The sequence below is a fragment of the Eleutherodactylus coqui genome, chromosome 5 (genome assembly GCF_035609145.1).
Source record: "Eleutherodactylus coqui strain aEleCoq1 chromosome 5, aEleCoq1.hap1, whole genome shotgun sequence".
Taxonomy (NCBI): domain Eukaryota; kingdom Metazoa; phylum Chordata; class Amphibia; order Anura; family Eleutherodactylidae; genus Eleutherodactylus; species Eleutherodactylus coqui.
In genome coordinates this window covers 76938703-76955552 of record NC_089841.1, presented here as the reverse complement: position 1 = coordinate 76955552, position 16850 = coordinate 76938703, and the positions used below count along the sequence as shown (strand labels likewise).

Genomic DNA, 16850 nt, shown 5'->3' with positions numbered 1-16850 from the left:
ACTCCTTTTGCTAAAAAGTCAAAAATAGGATAAAAATAGATACACATTTTACATAGTTATACATTAGTCTAATACCTTACTTTTGTATAATGCTGGTGGCATGACAATAAAAGTCCCAGCATGCTTCACCCGGATGCCTGTTGTTCTTTGAGAGGATTGTGAACCATGTTGCCACCAGCCAGTGATCTCTTCTCTACTTGTTAGATTTGGTGCTCAATGCCAATGGATGGGCATTTTAAAATTCTTGCCTACATTGTACATATGAATAGACGTTTTTTTTTTTTTCATGTTGTCAGCGATGTGGACTTGAGAAGAGAATTGGAGGGATCTCGTTTTGCCAAATTTGCTTTTAACCCATAACACCTAAGCCCTGAAGTATGGCATAGAGTTGTGATCACATTCCATAGATCTACCATTGTGGGGCGCATATGCTGTCTCACTCTCCATGTGCTTCTTACAGCAGCCCCAGGGGTAGGTTTCAGGGTATCTTGTAGAGCACAACCCAATTACTCCCTATAGTACTTAAAGTTGTTGCCCTGTTGTAAACTATTGATGTCCTATCCCCAAGATATCCCCAAGCCGTCAATAATTAATGCCACCCTGGAGGACCCCCGCCGATCAGCTATTCATCAGGACGGTGTGCTTCTGTACTGAGACGATTTCTGCAGGTGGTAAACAGCACTGTTCCCCTGCAGTGGTCAGGCTTGGTATAACAGGCAAAGTTCCCACTGAAGTGAATGGGAACTTTGCCTGTAATACCAAGCCAGGCCACTGCAGTAATAATGGAGCTATATGCTACCTGCAGACATCAGCTCAGTGCCTGAGCACACATGCCCAGCAAACAGCTGATTCACAAGGTTCCAAGGGCAGCAGTCCCCCACTAATCTACAATTAATTACATATCTTAAAAGAGGGTATTCCTATCTCGGCCTTTGACATGAAAACAACTCACATCGAAGAATTCACATGATGTGATTCTTTTTGTCCGAGTAGTCAGTTACTCGTAAAAAGTGGTGCTCGAGTTCAAAAACACCCGAACTGAGTACGCTCTATACTCCAAACATAATGGAAATTAATGGAAACCTTGTAAAACGGACACCGAAGTGCTGTCCATTTCACTAATGACAGTGGATCGTTCCGTTCATTTCTGTTCCGGGGTTCCGTCACAATGCTGATTTCGGCTGCTGTGACGAAATTCCCTAGTAAAACACTGCAGAAATGTTCCTTTTCTTTCAGCATGTACCAAGTATTGTTATATCTCTTCTGCTTGCTTTGTATTGTACTGTTCTGTGAGCATGACCTGAACCCAGCACCACAACATTCTTAATGGACTATTGGAAGTTTTTGCATCAAAACCTGATACGTTTGATATTAGGAATTTGTCTTCGACTGAAATGTGATGTTACATGTGGTGAGCGGGTCTTAGATATATTTGATGATCTTATCACAACTACAAATACGGGAGCTTCTGTACAACTTGTAGTTAGAGATACTTTGATACAGCGGCTTCCTGCGCAGTAATGTCAGTAGAGGACACAGTGTGGCTGTCAGCCAAAAATAAATACTCGAGTGGAACGGTAGCGACACAGTAAATGGTAAGTCAGTGGGAAATATCATTTATTCTGTTAGAGTATAGCAAATTTTATGTATAGCTTTGCTAATTAATAACATTTATTGTAATTTATTGTAATTATTTTGGCCCATTGACATCCTCAGATTTTCACATTTTGAATGGTACCGAACAACCACAAATACTACTAGGCCCACCGCCTTCGATGGGCGGCTATCACCTTTTTATTAATAATTGTTTAGTAATGCTGTTTTCTTAACATCACCCTTAGGCTGCATGTCCACGGGCGTTGCTATGGAAGGCGCAGCCGCGGCATCCATGAGCGGAGAATAATAGCAATTCTTTGCTCGTGGGATTCAAATCGCAGCATGCTGTGATTTGCCGCGATTCTCCGTGGTGAACCTAACTGTAAGATAGGCTCAGTGCGGAGAACAGTCAGCTGTCTCCTGCCCTCCGGCGGCGGCTCCCGCGGCTGAGATCTGCTGCGCGATAATGCTACGTCCATGGACAGGCAGCCTAAATGTGTTTGGCTGTGGTAGGTGGTTCATGTAGAGATTGGCACATTGTCGTGGAGCTCCAGTGGCGTGCCAACAGATAGACTGGTGTCAAGCATTGATGCCACCAGCATTTACAATCCCAGTTGTTAAGTAGAGGACTACTCTTGGATGGATAGACTATGTATTACTCTAGTTTTGGTGGTGCCTTAGAGAGGACTGGCTAAGGGTCATTTTGTCTTTGTTTCATATGGTTTGCTGGATCCACTTCTGGCTTTATTCTCGAAAAGGTGTATCAAAACTGTCTGTTTAAAAAACAAAAGCTGTGTGAAGCCACTCGAAGAGTAGTTTTCTTAACTGTTGGTTTTAACAATCCCACCAATAACTACATGGTGTTCCGTAAGGGGCTGACATGTCCTTGAGAGACATGAAGGCAATATCAAAGCACTTTCATTCCGTTAAACATTATACCTCAATTGGGGGTTGATACCTGTTTTTAGCTCTCAGTCCTCTTTGCAGTCTTTACAAACATTTTGGGATTATTTTGGTTTATCTTTTCCATAATGTGCTTTAATTTCATCTGATGTTCCCAAACATGCTGGGGACTTCCGCTCTAAATAATTGACTAACGGCATACATAGTTATTGCAGTCATTTCTATTTTCTGCTTGGCGATACACCACAGAGTGATGCCAATTCTACTTTCCAAAAAATTTAGCCAAAGAGTTCCTATTGGATTGGCCTATTTTTTTTTCTACAAGCATGCACACAATAGGATTTATTTCATAGAGAGAAATCACTCAGTTTTTGGAGTGTAGCAGGAAACCGAGGTACCTGGCAAAGACCCCAAGTGAACACAAAGAGACCATACAAACTCCAAGCAGATGTTGCCCCGGTGAGATTGGAGCACATGGACAACTGATTCACAGTGTCATCTATTCTTTTTTCCGTCTGAAATCACACATGCAGTTTTTGTGGCATTTTTTTTTGTAGTTTTTAGAATAGCTATAAAACAGGCAAGTATCAGTCTGTCTTCATTATTTTCCGTCCTTTTAGATCTACTTCTGGCTTTTGGTCCAGAACGTCACCAAAAAAAAATGCATGTGTGATTTCAGTTTTCTGTATGGATTTGTGTCTGTACAATGGACAAAAAGTCAGACAAAAACAAGTAGTATGTTACTTGGGCAGAAACGCCATTGGATGACAGTGGGGCTAGTCCTCCGTCTGATCTGCTGCACATGGACAGCAAATCCGCAGCAGAAATCCAAGGATCAGCCTTGTCTTTCTACTATGGAAATATATGCAAATTAAGAATATGGAAGAATACCTCTGCAGCGCCAACTATTGGACGGCAGCATTCCTGCAAATCAATGTCCGACCCTTTATACAGGTCTTAACAATAATTGGAAATTGAAAACCAAGCCAGAATCCATACATGTTGGCTTTTAAGCCAATAGGTGACCAGAACCTTAGAATTAATGGGAGACCTTTAGGACCACAGGAAGTTTTTAGTTTAAATAGCTACACTTGAAGTGGTTCAGTTGATTGACATAAATAAAAAAACCCCAATCTGTATTTATTCACTTCTATGATTGCCTAAACATAAGAGATGCCAATTTATCATTTTTGAAAGCCGGCTTGGTTATCCTTTCCTCCACATTGCCGAGATGATCTGCCGACATGAAGTATTAGTTTTCCTCGTTTAGATCCTGTGTTGTTTCTACAGAATCTATTCTGTTTAGACTTCACGTTGCTGATGATAAATTGGAATGCGCCAGTGCTTTGCTTCCTGCTGTGACTAGAAAGACTTTCTCTTTTGCAATAGCAGAATGGAACAGAGACTTTTCTGCCTCCTGATATTCTCTTTTAAAGAGAATTGAAGTTTCAAATGAATTTGTTGTCGGAACAGATTGATATTGCTTTAATGTATTGAATGGCTGCTCTATGTGAGCTCCAGAGTGTAAATGAGAAGTGTAAGTCAAACTAAAGATCTGGCTGAGATACAGTCACGACTGATTCCATGATGTTGGAGGGAAGATTTGGTATTGGATTCAGAAAGCCGTATGTTTGACGACAAGTGTCACAATGCAGGGAGCTTATCAGACACGTAGATTTATGGTTTACTGAACATACCTCAAGAGTAGAGGAGACAACCCAAAATGTATTCTGAGGAAGAGAGCAAAATGTGAATGTTTCCACCAAAAGAAACCAAGTAATCTTGTAGATATGATACCTTTTAATGGTTAACAAAAATACATGATGTTATAGTGAGCTTTCGAACCTCTCAGGGTCCTTTCTCAGAAAAACATTATGCCTGAGGAAGGACCCTAAGAGGTTCGAAAGCTCGCAATAGCATCATGTATTTTTGTTAACCATTAAAAGGTATCATATCCACAAGATTACTTGGTTTGTCTTACTGAAAAACAATCACATTTTGCTCTACTGGCTAACATGGTACCAAACTTTTTTGAGTAAAGGGAGTGCATGGGACATGTAAAGACAACCCAAAAGGGCCTCAGTGCAGGAAGCCCATGAGACATGTAGACCAACCTACATGTGGTTTACCAAATATACGGTTAGAAAAGACAAACTAAAAGATATTCATAGTATAGTAGGTCATGAGACATATAGATCTATGGTTTACCTAATACTCCCCCTTTTCATAAGTCTGGCTACCCTCTACATTTCAGTTTTACATGTACATGCACACACATCAGAGCTTATTTATTATTCTCTGGACTCCAGAAAGTTGCAGTTATGGTCCATGCACCAAAACTGCACCTTTTAGAACTTAGTTGCAATTGTGTTGAGTCAAAGGAACAGTTCAATTCAGTACTATGTGACAAAATACAAATATAATTTCCTGCAATGTTGGTACTAAGTGGAACCAAAGCTGTGGTGCAGCTGTAATGCAAGCCATTAACTTGGGCCTCAGAGTGGCCAAGGTCATCAAGCAGTTTGGGTCATGCAACAGGTCTATGCCTGAAATCTAATAACCGAAGCCGTTGTTTAATACCAGCCCGATCAGTCTTATTTTATTTTTTATGTCCTATTATAAAAACATCATCTCTTTTCGAATCAACCATATCTTATTGCATAGTACTAAGCAGAGCTGCCTCGTATCCCATGATAACAATAACCAACTACGCTGCCAGATATTAATCCATTGCTAAACAAACACAGAAGAAAGATGTACTGTACAGTATGTAGTAAATGTTTCAGAACAGACTTTTTATGTCTTCGAAACAATATGTTTCTTATCTGCCTAGCACACCGCAGCACTGATCTAGAACGGCTCCATTACACTAATTGTATTTAATGATACACTCAGCGCCAATGTGCAAATACAGTATCATTCACCGGAAATGTCGTAAATACCTTATAGGTTCCAGCAGGGGTGTAACTAAAGGCTCAGGGGCCCTGATGCAAAACGTAAGCTGGGCCCCCCCCCCCTCTATCTGTATCTATACCCCTAACCATACCTTAACCATGATCCACAGAGACATAACCTGAAGCTTCTAGGCCCCAATGCAAAACCTGTAACAGGGCCCCTGCTTTATTCATGGTACTGGGCTCCCTGTATGGAGAAGAGAGGCCTTATAGGCCCCCTATGGCTCCTGGGCTCAGGTGCGACCGCATCCCCTGCACCTTCTATAGTTACGCCCCTGGGTTCCAGTCTCATCTCTGGAACCCTTGCCTATTGGGAAGAACAAGGATTTAGTGACCCTTGCTTTGTGATTTGCAGTGGCTGAAATCATCAACATAGAGTTAGGCCAGTCTCACACAAATGGGTCGGATTCCGCCAGTGGAATCTGGCCCTGACCGCAGCTGGCCCCCCTGCGTAACCTGTCTTCTTTCTTATTTTTCTGTATTGCGGATGACTACAGCGGGTCGCCGTCAGGCATGTGCACTACAGATTTTTTTTTCAAAACTGTTTTTCCTGCGCCGTGTCTAGGTGATTACGCAGGTACCCACAACCTATCCGCAATGTCAATTGCGGATGGCTGCGTGTTGGACGGCATCCATTGAAGTCAATGGAAGTCGTCAATGCGGAATCTGCACTAAAATAGAACATACTGCGATTTTATTTACGCAAGCAGAAATCACAATTGCTGTCCGCTCACGTGAGCAGACATGCGAATGTTCTATTGTTTGAATGTGTGCGGAATACCGCGGATCGTCTGTACTGGTAACGATCATGAATTCTGCAATTCAAACCGGCTTTGAAGGGATTCTCCAGGGTCAAATTTCCTTTTAAAAAAGCTACTCAAAATACTGTAAAAAAAAAAAAAAATACCTTGCCCGAACTTACACCGTTCCTGTTCCACCAGTGCCCGGTTCCACACTGATCTTCACTTCCGTTTGAAGCAAGTTAGCGATGATATGAACAAAACCAGGGACATGTGACCTGTAGAGTCATTCATGGGCTCACTTTGGCCATTGCCTAGTTGAAGTAGTCACATGTCCCATTGTCAGGATGTCATCATTGCTGCAGCCGGAAGTGAAGACCAGTGAGGAAGCGGGTGCTGATGGAAGGAGCAGAGGATCAAATTAGGTAAGTATGGGTTATGTTTTTTTCTTTTACAGAACTGAGACCAATTTTCAAAAATGTTTTTATCACTAGACAACCCCTTTAAATGGAAAAGTCTATGATAGTTAGAGATAAGTGCCGATTTGCTAGTCTCTTTCTTTCTGGAACTCCCATAGACTTTAAATGGGTTATTACAAAACTAACTTTTATCACCCATCCGTAGGATAGATGATAGAATTCTGATTGGTGGAGTCTCACAGCTGAAACCCCTACTAAGCCAGACAACAGGGGCTCTGTGTCCCCCTCTTCTTGTCACTGTGGGGTCACAATGAGGTGGAGATTGAATGGAGTACTGGTTGCACACACATGGCACTGCTCTATTTATTTCAATGAGTACAAGCGCTTGGCTATCTCCAGCAGTCCTCTTGAAGATGAATGAAGCAGAAGTGTGCATGAGCGACCGCTTCTCCATACAATCTCCTCATCATTGTAAGGGGAGCAGTGAGGCACAGACGGGGACAAGAGACCACTGTTCTTGGGATTGGTGGGAGCTGGAGTGGTGAGACCCCCACCAACCAGGCTTTTAGCACTTTGGCTAGGTGAAAAAAGATTTTCATGCAACCCTTTTAATGAAGGTTGCCGTGAACGATAGACTCACCACCTCTACCTTGAAATCCATGAAGAGTGCACCAATCAAGAGTCAACAAACAAGCCTCACCGGACTCCCTTTTTTTCTCCTGATCCCATCTCTTGGACCCTTTTCTATCAGACATTTATGGCATATGCTACAAAATTAAAATGGAAATTCCCCTTTCCTTCCCTTCTGATCCCTTTAATTTTTGTCTGGCAGATGATTGAGGGACAGGGCTTCATATACTCCCTTCTGTTGCATGCAGATCACCGGGAAGGGCTCACGATGCAGCTATTTTCCTTATAGCCAGGGGCAAGCTAGCTCCAAGGTTTGAGGGAAGGAGTCAGGGAAAATGAATGCTTTCCTGGGATACAAAGAATTCTCTATATGTTCTGCAGTTCTCAGTTCTGTATGAGACCAGAAAGAATGAAAGGAGCGGAGGAGGATCATTAGTTGTTCTGTATTTTCTACATTTGGTATTCTTTTAATAAACCAGACTGAAATAAGAAACCGCTTGGCCTCGTCTTGTATCTCTGAAGGTAGCTTGTGGTGGCCCCCTTGCTGACAGATGACATTTCCAAGGGTTGTTTTGAGGATGAAGTTTACGTAACTTGTGGAGAGATGCAGTTACATTAATGTGGTTGGACGCATTCCCGATCACTGGAATCTTGGCCCATGATGTCACTTCTAGCAGCAAGTATGGGCATGACATGTTTTATAGTTTTGACTTGGCTATGTCTATTTCATAAGACTTTTTACATTGTGAATGTAGCGTTTTACTCTTTGTAATGCAAGAGGAAGATCCACAAAGAGTAATTCACCCCGAACATAGTTTTCTTATAATTCAATAATTCAAACATGTTCAAGCCTGAATGGTTCTTTCTCGCCCAGCTAGTAGCTATGTATCCTTATAGATAAGAAGTAAAGGCAGAAGAGAATCACTGTAGGCATCATTTAACCCCTTCACGACTACCAAATAGTAAATTTATGTCAGGCGGAGAAAAGTTAGTTATGATTGCGGCAGTTAACTGTTTAGATGCCACATCCAAGGCTGACCGTGCATCCAAACAGTAAGCCGTAGAGGTTGTGGACCCTTTCCAATACCCCATATGCACCCACTGCAATGCTATCGGGGGGAGTTGATGGGCTAGCGTGGCAGCCCACAGCCTACTAAAGGCTACCAGGGCTGCTATGCATAGATGACTATCCAGCACTGCCCATGGGAGGGCTTGATAGGTAATGTCAAAAATCACTGTAGAATGCAATACTGAAGTACTGCAGTATATAGTACAGTGTTCAAATGATTGCAGGCTCTACTTCCCTGTGGGGACTAAGTAAAAGTGCAAAAAAAGATTTAATAAAGATTTTTTTTAACAGTAATAAAAAAATTAAAAAATATTTAAAAAGTAAAAAAAACATTTTTGCCCATGTTTCCCATAAAAAATCTAAACAGTTAAAAACCTACATATTTAGTATTGCTCTGTATCATTATATTTATCCGCACAGTGGAGGCCGCAAAACAAGTACAGAATGCCAGAATTGCATTTTTTTTGTTACCTTGGCTCTTAAGATACTAGAATAAAAAGTGATTAAAAAGGTTAATGGTTCTCAAATGGTTCCAATAAAAACTATAGTTCATCCTGCAAAAATGAGCACTTACCCAGCCCAATTGACGAAAAAAAATGAAGAAAGGCAAGAATTTTATTTATTTACTTTATAAAAATAGAAAACCCTTTGTTAAATGTAACTGTAATCATACTGACCCGTAGAACAAAGCTTATATTGTCATTTTCAGTGTATTGTGAATGCTGTGAAAACTACCCCCATCAAAAAAGGTGCATTCTCAAAAAATATCTCCCTAATTAACGTTTTTCTATACATTATGTGCTATATTGAATGGTGCCATTAAAAAATAAAACTCATCCTGTAAAAAACAAGCCCTCATTAAGCTATGTCAATGGAAAATGAAAAAAGTTATGGTTCTGGGGGGCAAAAATGAAAATAGAAAAATAATGCTTAAAAACGAATCTCCACCTATATTAAGGGGTTGTCCAAGATTCCCCAAAGCACAGGATAAATATCTGATTAAGTCTGCTTATGGAGCTCCAGCTCATCTTGAGAACGGGGATCCCATGTACCTCCATGTGAATGGAGCGATGGCTAAGCTTGCATGCTGCTGCTACATTCATCTCGGTTAGACAGTTGGAGATAGTCAAGATTTTTTTGCCAGATATATAGAGATGGATGGAGCAGCAATGGACATGCTCAAGGGGATACAGGACCCCCCAATTTCGTTATCAGTAGGGTTCCCAGCGGTCAGACCCTCACCGATCAGATGCTTGTTATCGCCTATCATGTGGATAGTAGACAAGCTTTAACGGGTTGTTCCAAAATCTAAAGTTATCTCCTATCCCTTCAATTTCGAGACAATCCCTTTACGTCATTGTGTTTTCTGTTATAGAGCTCTCAGTCACCTACATTTCTTTCGGCTTGCAGCGTATGAGCTTGTACATAATATTTTATGGCAAGGGCAGTTTTATACATCTTTAGGAAAAATGCCGGAAGAAAAAACCTTGCTTTCTCTGGCATTTGTTTCTTGTTATTTTTCAGCAAAAAATGCTATGGCCAAATGTTAGCTGGCGGTCAAAACTTAACCCTTTGCTGGAATCTTGTGTATGGGGTTAGTATGGTGTAGGCTTGGAGCCAAGTTCACGCCTCACGTGGCGCATGCTGACTTTAAAATACAGCTGGCACCTTTCAGATTCAAGATATCTCAGTTCTGTCCATTTAATCATCTAGATTCCATGGGCAGGCTGACTGTGCCATTTAGATGGCTGGACAGAGGGAGGGGCCTGTATGTTCCAAGATCAGTGGCATTTAGTTATCGAGGCAGCTGTGGGCCTTCTGAATGCTCCCCGGCCTGCCATGGATTTTAGCTTGTTAAGGCCTGCCTGTTGCCTGTTGAGGCCTGTGTCAGGGTTTAACAGGCTGACATTAAAAGTACTGAAGTATTGCAGTATATTCCAAAGGCAATCAAACCATTTCTAGTTCAATTTCCCTAGTGAGAGCATAAAAGGGAGTTTATTAAAAAAAAATTTTCAAGTATTTAAAAATATATTAAAAGTTCAAAGAAAGACCTTTTTCCAATAGAGACATGAAAAAATTAACACAATAAAAAAACATAATTGGTATTGCCACATCCATTAAATTCTGATCTAATAAAAAAAAATAGCATTATTTATTCTTTATTTATAGTAAATATTGTTAAAGAAATAGTGCTACAACTGCACATTTTTTTCTGATCAAGAAAAATTGAATAAAAGCGATTAAAAAGTCATATATATCCTAAAATGGTACCAATAGAAAATGCAGGTTAAGCCATGGTTAGAGTTGTGGTGATTAGATGAACAGTCTTGTCACCCGAGGCCCTAAAAGTGGTTCCACCCTTGGCCTATAAAAGGCTCTCGGAGGCTACTTGTGTGTAGTGACCTCTTTTTCCACTTGTGTAGAGCTTGTTGACCACTAGACGCCTCTACGATGCAGAGAAGAGATTTCACTCCGTTACCAGAGTCTGAGAGGGGCGCATTATTGGGATGTGAGAAGCTAGATGGTCGTATGAATTGCCGCCACCGGGTCCGTTCTGAGTGTTGGGACCATTTGATCCATGAGGGCACACAATGTGACCGGGCTCAGGACTCCCTCGATAGACAACCAATGGAGAGGATCATCAGATCATTCAATAAGCATGAACAGCTCTAACTGTTTAGTTGTCTGCCATCCAGAAACAGGTGGCACCATCATTATATTGATGGAAAAAAAGGTTATGGCTCTTAGAAGGCAAGAACATGAAAAGAGAAATGAAAAATCTCTAGTCTTGAAAGGGTTGAAGGGGTTTTCTGGGACTGTAATGTTTTTGGCTATTGAATTGATTTGACAATCATTTCTTTTGTGTCTAGTCGCACATTAAGCAGTGCACACAATAAAATGTTTAATGCCTTGCAAACCTTTAATAAGACTGACTATACAGCACCATTAAGCCTAATATATCTCCTCTTCCGTGCTTCTGACCTAATCATTGAGTATCAGTAATGCAGTAATTATATGTCTATGAACAGTTAGCAGAAAATAGAGAAATTACTTTGTACCGCTGTTTGTGTTCATCCTTATAGCAGGCTTTGTTTTCAAGGGGAAATGAAAGTCCAATAGGAGGGAAAGAAGAGATTTTGTATCCTTTATAGAATCCTCTACATGCACTAACAATAAAAGACCTGAAGAAGTAGTGCCTACAGAGTAATACACAGTCCATATGCAGTAAATTCCTTAGAGATCCCAGGAGATCAGTCCTTCCCCAGACCTATATCTGGCTGTAAGACAAGTGACTGCAGCAGGATCCTCCCCCCAAAAAGAGATCAGATGTAAGCCTTGCCTCCACTAGTGAAAACGCACCACCTAATATGCCTGACAACCACAAATTGAAGGGAGCAGTGATTTCTATAAGATTGCCTTCAGACTTGTGATAAAATTGTGTGAGTTTCGCGCAATGTGAGAGTAACTGAAAAGTGATTTCCAATGGTTTCATTCTCATTTGCGATGTTTCCACGCATGCTATTAATAAGTTATTGATGATTATATAACATATAATATTGTATCGCTCAACAAAGGTATCCAGACCCCTTTAGAACTCTTTTATTGAGTTTGGCATCACCACATCCTCAGGCAGAGAGTTCCATAGTCTAAAGAACCCCCTTCTATGTTGGTGTAGAAACCTTCTTTCCTCTAGATGTAGACGATGCCCCCTTGTTACAGTCACAGTCGTGGGTATAACTAGATGATGGAAGAGATCTCTGTATTGTCCCCTGTCAGCTGATGGATGGTGGTCTTGAGGGGATAGATCATCAGTTGAAAAGAGGGCAGTCAACCCCTTTAAAGACAAAGAGATATGCAAAAACAGAAATAAACAATTAATTTTAAAAAAGGTACAAAGTGCAATGCGTTTCGGAGAACAGTTCTTTTTTTTAAGAACAGATTTAACTTGAACTTGAAAAAGAGAAATAAAATGAAAAAGTACTTCAAAGTTCTATCAAGCGAGCGCAGTATTGATTTCTTAACCAACACTTTGAGCGCTGGATTTTATTTCCGTTTTTGCATATCTCTCTGCCTTTATGACCGAGACCTCCGCGGTTCTTGGGCTTTCTCCACTGCGCTCTCCCTCTGGGATGTTTTATTGATGAAGTGTTGTGTTACTTGGATTTATACGCCTTCTTGGACCTCAGGTGTGATGCATTGCCAGGAGGTTAGGCTGTTTACACTAGGGGAGTCCTTTCCTTTTTATCGTGTTTTTTTTTTTGGTTTGTTTTTTGCTTCCTGGAGTGCTGTCTTGCTTTTAGTTACTTAACCCCTTTAAAGAGGTTTTGTCCAGATGGCACCTCATGTTCATATGCCCCATTTGGAAATATAAACATCATAGAGAGGGGTCCCCCACTCATGACCCCCTTCTATGGCTGAAAACGAGAACGGCTCTGCAAGCGGACTGTTTGCTGCCCTCATCAGAACTACATTTCCTCTGCAGCAGCCGTAGCTTTCCCTGGCAATGTCAACTGTATGTTGGGGGTACCAAGAGCGGGACCTACAGTGATCAACTGTTCCTGCATTGTGAAAGGGGTTTTGCGTGTTAGACCAACCCTTTTAAGATAAAAGGAACTCATTGGTTAATGTAATAATTAATTGATGACATGTCAGAAGAAATATATTAAAAAGTCATTTAGTGTGTGAGCATTGGAGTAACCCCCCAGGGGATGACAGTTACTGCCCATTTTAATGGTGGCTTTTAAGTTGCAGTATATAACAGAGTGTTAGGGCATCAGAATGCGGTCCTAAGCTCTTGCTCACAATTTGAAGATTGTGGGTTCAATCCCAGCTTGGTTCAGGTAGCTAGCTCAAGGTTGACTCAGGCTTTCATCCTTCCGAGGTCGGTAAAATAAGTACCCAGCTTGCCGGGGGTAAAAGATGATTGGAGAAGGCAATGACAAACTGTCCTGTAAAAACAGTCTGCCAAGAAAACGTTATGATGTAACGTCACCTGAGGAGTCGGTCATGACTCAGTGCTTGCATCAGGGAACTTTACCTTTACCTATATAGCATGTGCTTGCCCTATGTTCTTCTCCCAGCTCACCCCAGCACAACACTATGTGTTTTACTTCTCTTTCTATTGCAATGGGCTTTGATGACTCCCCCATGCTTAATGTTATTATGGCTACGTCTATACCTATATGATGCAGCCTTGTGTTTTTTATCCTGTACAACTCCTTTAAAGATGTTTTATAACTACCACGAAAAGTTTTATAGCAGCCGAGCACGCCCAGCGTAAAATAAAAAGAAATTATAATAAAAATAAAATAAAAATTAACTATACTCGCCTCTCTCAAGACCCTGGGATGCAGCTGAGCAGCTCCTCTTGGCACAGGCTTCTAGAGTGTATGGCCGGCAGAAGTCAGGTGACCACTGTGGCCTGTGATTGTGACCGTCTGAACTCCTAGCATCAGTGCTCACATCCTGGGTGCCATGATGTCAGGAGTTTGGGACAGTGAAGCTGCAGTGTCTGACTGGCCATAGCAGCTACTCCGGAAGCTGGCTTTGGGGCAGAGAGGGGGGTATAGTCTATTTTTTTAAATTTATGCTTAACGCAAATGTCAGACCCATTTTTGTGGTAATGATAAAACCCCCTTAATGATACAGAGCATATTTTGTGTACCATATTTTATATATTTATGTTCAGGAATTGATGCTTAAAGCCCAAAATAAGGGGTAAATCCAAGGAAATTACCATTCTGGTCCAAACCGAATAGTTTGACCCAAAATAGCTCTTTAAGAACATATTACTAAGTATTGCTGGTACTATATGTAGATGCTACTTTTACTTTTAAAATTTGCATTTATTCTACCTTTAGGGCTTGGTCACATGGGCATATGCTGCTGGCGTATTATGACTCATTTTGGCGCATATTATCGCATTTACACTTTCAATTCTGGGTGCAAGCGTGATGCATTTTTGCTTAAAAAATGCATTGCATCTATGTACTTGTGATTTTCATACATGTGAAAAAAATCGCAAGTGCTTCTCATAGTTCAATGGTAAAAATCACACACGCTTGCAAATCACAGGGCATGCGAGAAAAGAGGTGCAGTGATTTTTCAATCTCGCAGCATCGCTGAAAGAGAAAAAACGCTCACGTGAATAAACACATTGAAATCAATGTGTTGTTTTTACGCTCAAGTCCTGTCCATATTCCTATTGGATGTAGCCCGTGCGAAAAACTCGCCCATGCGGATGTACCATAATACGCCCCAATATAGGCTATAGGGATTTTACATATGCAGTAAATATGCATGCACATGCATATTTGCTGTATACTGTGCATATTACATGTCTGAAAAATGCGTTGCACATGCATCCTTGTGAGCGAGCCCTTAAGGGCTTGAACAGACGAACGAATGCGCAAAATGGCTCGCTGCAATGTAGCTTATTTTCAAAGGGTTGTCCTCTGGGTCGTACCTTTCCCCTTGATTTTTTTTAAACCTGCCATAGAATAGTCACAATTTGCGGGCGTGAGTTTCACGTGCGCAAAAACGTGTGCAAACATGTTCATCTATTTAAGCTTAAGGAAAAGGATGTAAATCTCGGACCTGAGAATGAGGACTAAAAAGCTGAGTTATAATGTATATCACAAGCTCTAGTTCAAGCACATCATTCAATCAATATGTAATATTACGAAGAGCCCGTCAGTCAAACAATCTAATTACAGTTTAATCCCCTAATGTGTTTGTTTTCTGAGGTCAAACATTTTGCACATCTATGTGTAACGAGCAAACATGAAAGAATATCAGGAAACAATATTGTAGTATGATAATAATACTTTGTTTTCTCTTTTGTTACAGTGTTGCTTACTCTGTGAATGTCTCTGAGGATTACCCAGGTAAAGTATCTTTTTGTTTTCACTTACAGTATACCTGCACTAATTACATTATGTTGTCATTATGTACCGGCTGTTTGTGGAAGGTTTTATGTATCCCATAGCAGGGTCAGCCTAATGTCCATACTGTACACTGGAGATCAAAGCCGGCCTTCAGGGTGTGTGACTGCACAGGGCGCATCACTCCACTAAGATGTGGGGGTGCTGCTTGGCCCTGCTCCTAAAAATGCTGTAAGTGGAAGGGGTTAAATTCAGTAATATGAACTCACACAGTGGCTGACAGGTTGAGTCTGTGCAGTCTTCCAAAGCAGAGATTCTTCACTCTTCCCTCCTCCTAGCTTCTGTCCTCAGCGTACAGTGAGTGCCAAAGTCAAGAAAGGGGAAGATTGAAGAAACAAGGGTCAGACTTTAAACATGCACTAAGACTCAAAGGGCCTATTACAAAGCCGGGGCACCAAGAGGATTATTTTGCTATGTAGGCTCAACTAGTACTAAGTGGGGGCACAGAGGTTTTTTTTTTTACTAACTAGGACATACAGGGGTCCCTATTACTATGTGGCGCCACAAAGGGGACCACAATTGCTATTTGGGGCTACAGAGAGGCTTCTATTACTAAAAATGGTTACAAAGCCCGAATCTGCGATGAGCTTTCTTACAGCAGAAAACCTTTAGCACATATGTTGGAAATCTGAAGTGGCCAAATATGCACCTAAATGGTGTGGAGTTTGCCACAGTTTTTGTTGCGGGTCTGCTGTGGATTTTAACCCTTACATTTCAAGGTAATCTGCAGCATTAATAAGTATGCTTTGGGGGGGATTCATTGGGAAATTTTCCCCTCTCCATTCAAGAGATTTTAGAAATTTCCTCCACATGGCTGGTACTGTAATTGTTGTGGCTTTCTGCAGCAAAATCCACAGTGGAAATTCCACAGCATTTACGCTATATATGAAGTAACCCTAAGAGCCCATTCACACTGGCATATTTGAGCTGTGGACGAGATTCTCGGGCGCAATTTGTATCAGACAGCACATGGACACATGTCTGTGTGCTGCTTGATACCCACGGACAGAGAACATTGCGTGTCCGATTCTGATCCATGATACGGTCCAGAATAGGACATGCTGTGATTTTCCTGACACAGGCCATTGTTCTGTATGAAAAATGCCCATTTGAATAGCATAAGTGGCTATAATGGGTCTATGTGCAGGAAATACACTGACAGCACACAGAAGAGCCCTAAAGGTGGCTTCACACAAGAGTGTTTTTGCGCACATACAGGTGCATACATAGGTGCGCTCCCATGTACGTGCAAAAACACGCGCTACTGCAGGTCGGTGCATTTTTTTCAATAGAGCTGTGGCTGCTGCCGACGGCTTCATTGAAAACAGTGGTCTGCCGGCACCCCTGCATTCTTTTTCAGGGAAGGGCTTTACATATAAGCCCTTCCATAAAAATCAAAAATTTTAGTGTAAAAAAAATAAAAAATATACTTACCTGTCCGCCGCTGCCATGACCCCTGCGGGGATGAAGAATGCGGCAGATGTTTCTGTCATCCCCGCTAGTATAAAGATATCCCTGCTGCTACATCTGCCACATCTGTGGCAGAGGCAGCAGAGAAATTCTTCAATTCTCTACCGCAGCTGTCACACATGTCA

General features: G+C 41.4%; 1 protein-coding gene across 2 annotated transcripts in view; it reads left to right on the top strand.

Annotated features, from left to right (window-relative positions):
- PARP8 (poly(ADP-ribose) polymerase family member 8) overlaps positions 1-16850 on the top strand; it is a 261740-nt gene that overhangs the window by 99375 nt on the left and 145515 nt on the right. For both annotated transcript variants that reach the window (XM_066602737.1, XM_066602738.1), the window contains one exon: positions 15161-15198. In XM_066602737.1, coding sequence (XP_066458834.1) covers positions 15161-15198 — 38 coding nt within the window. The remainder of the gene's footprint in view (positions 1-15160; positions 15199-16850) is intronic.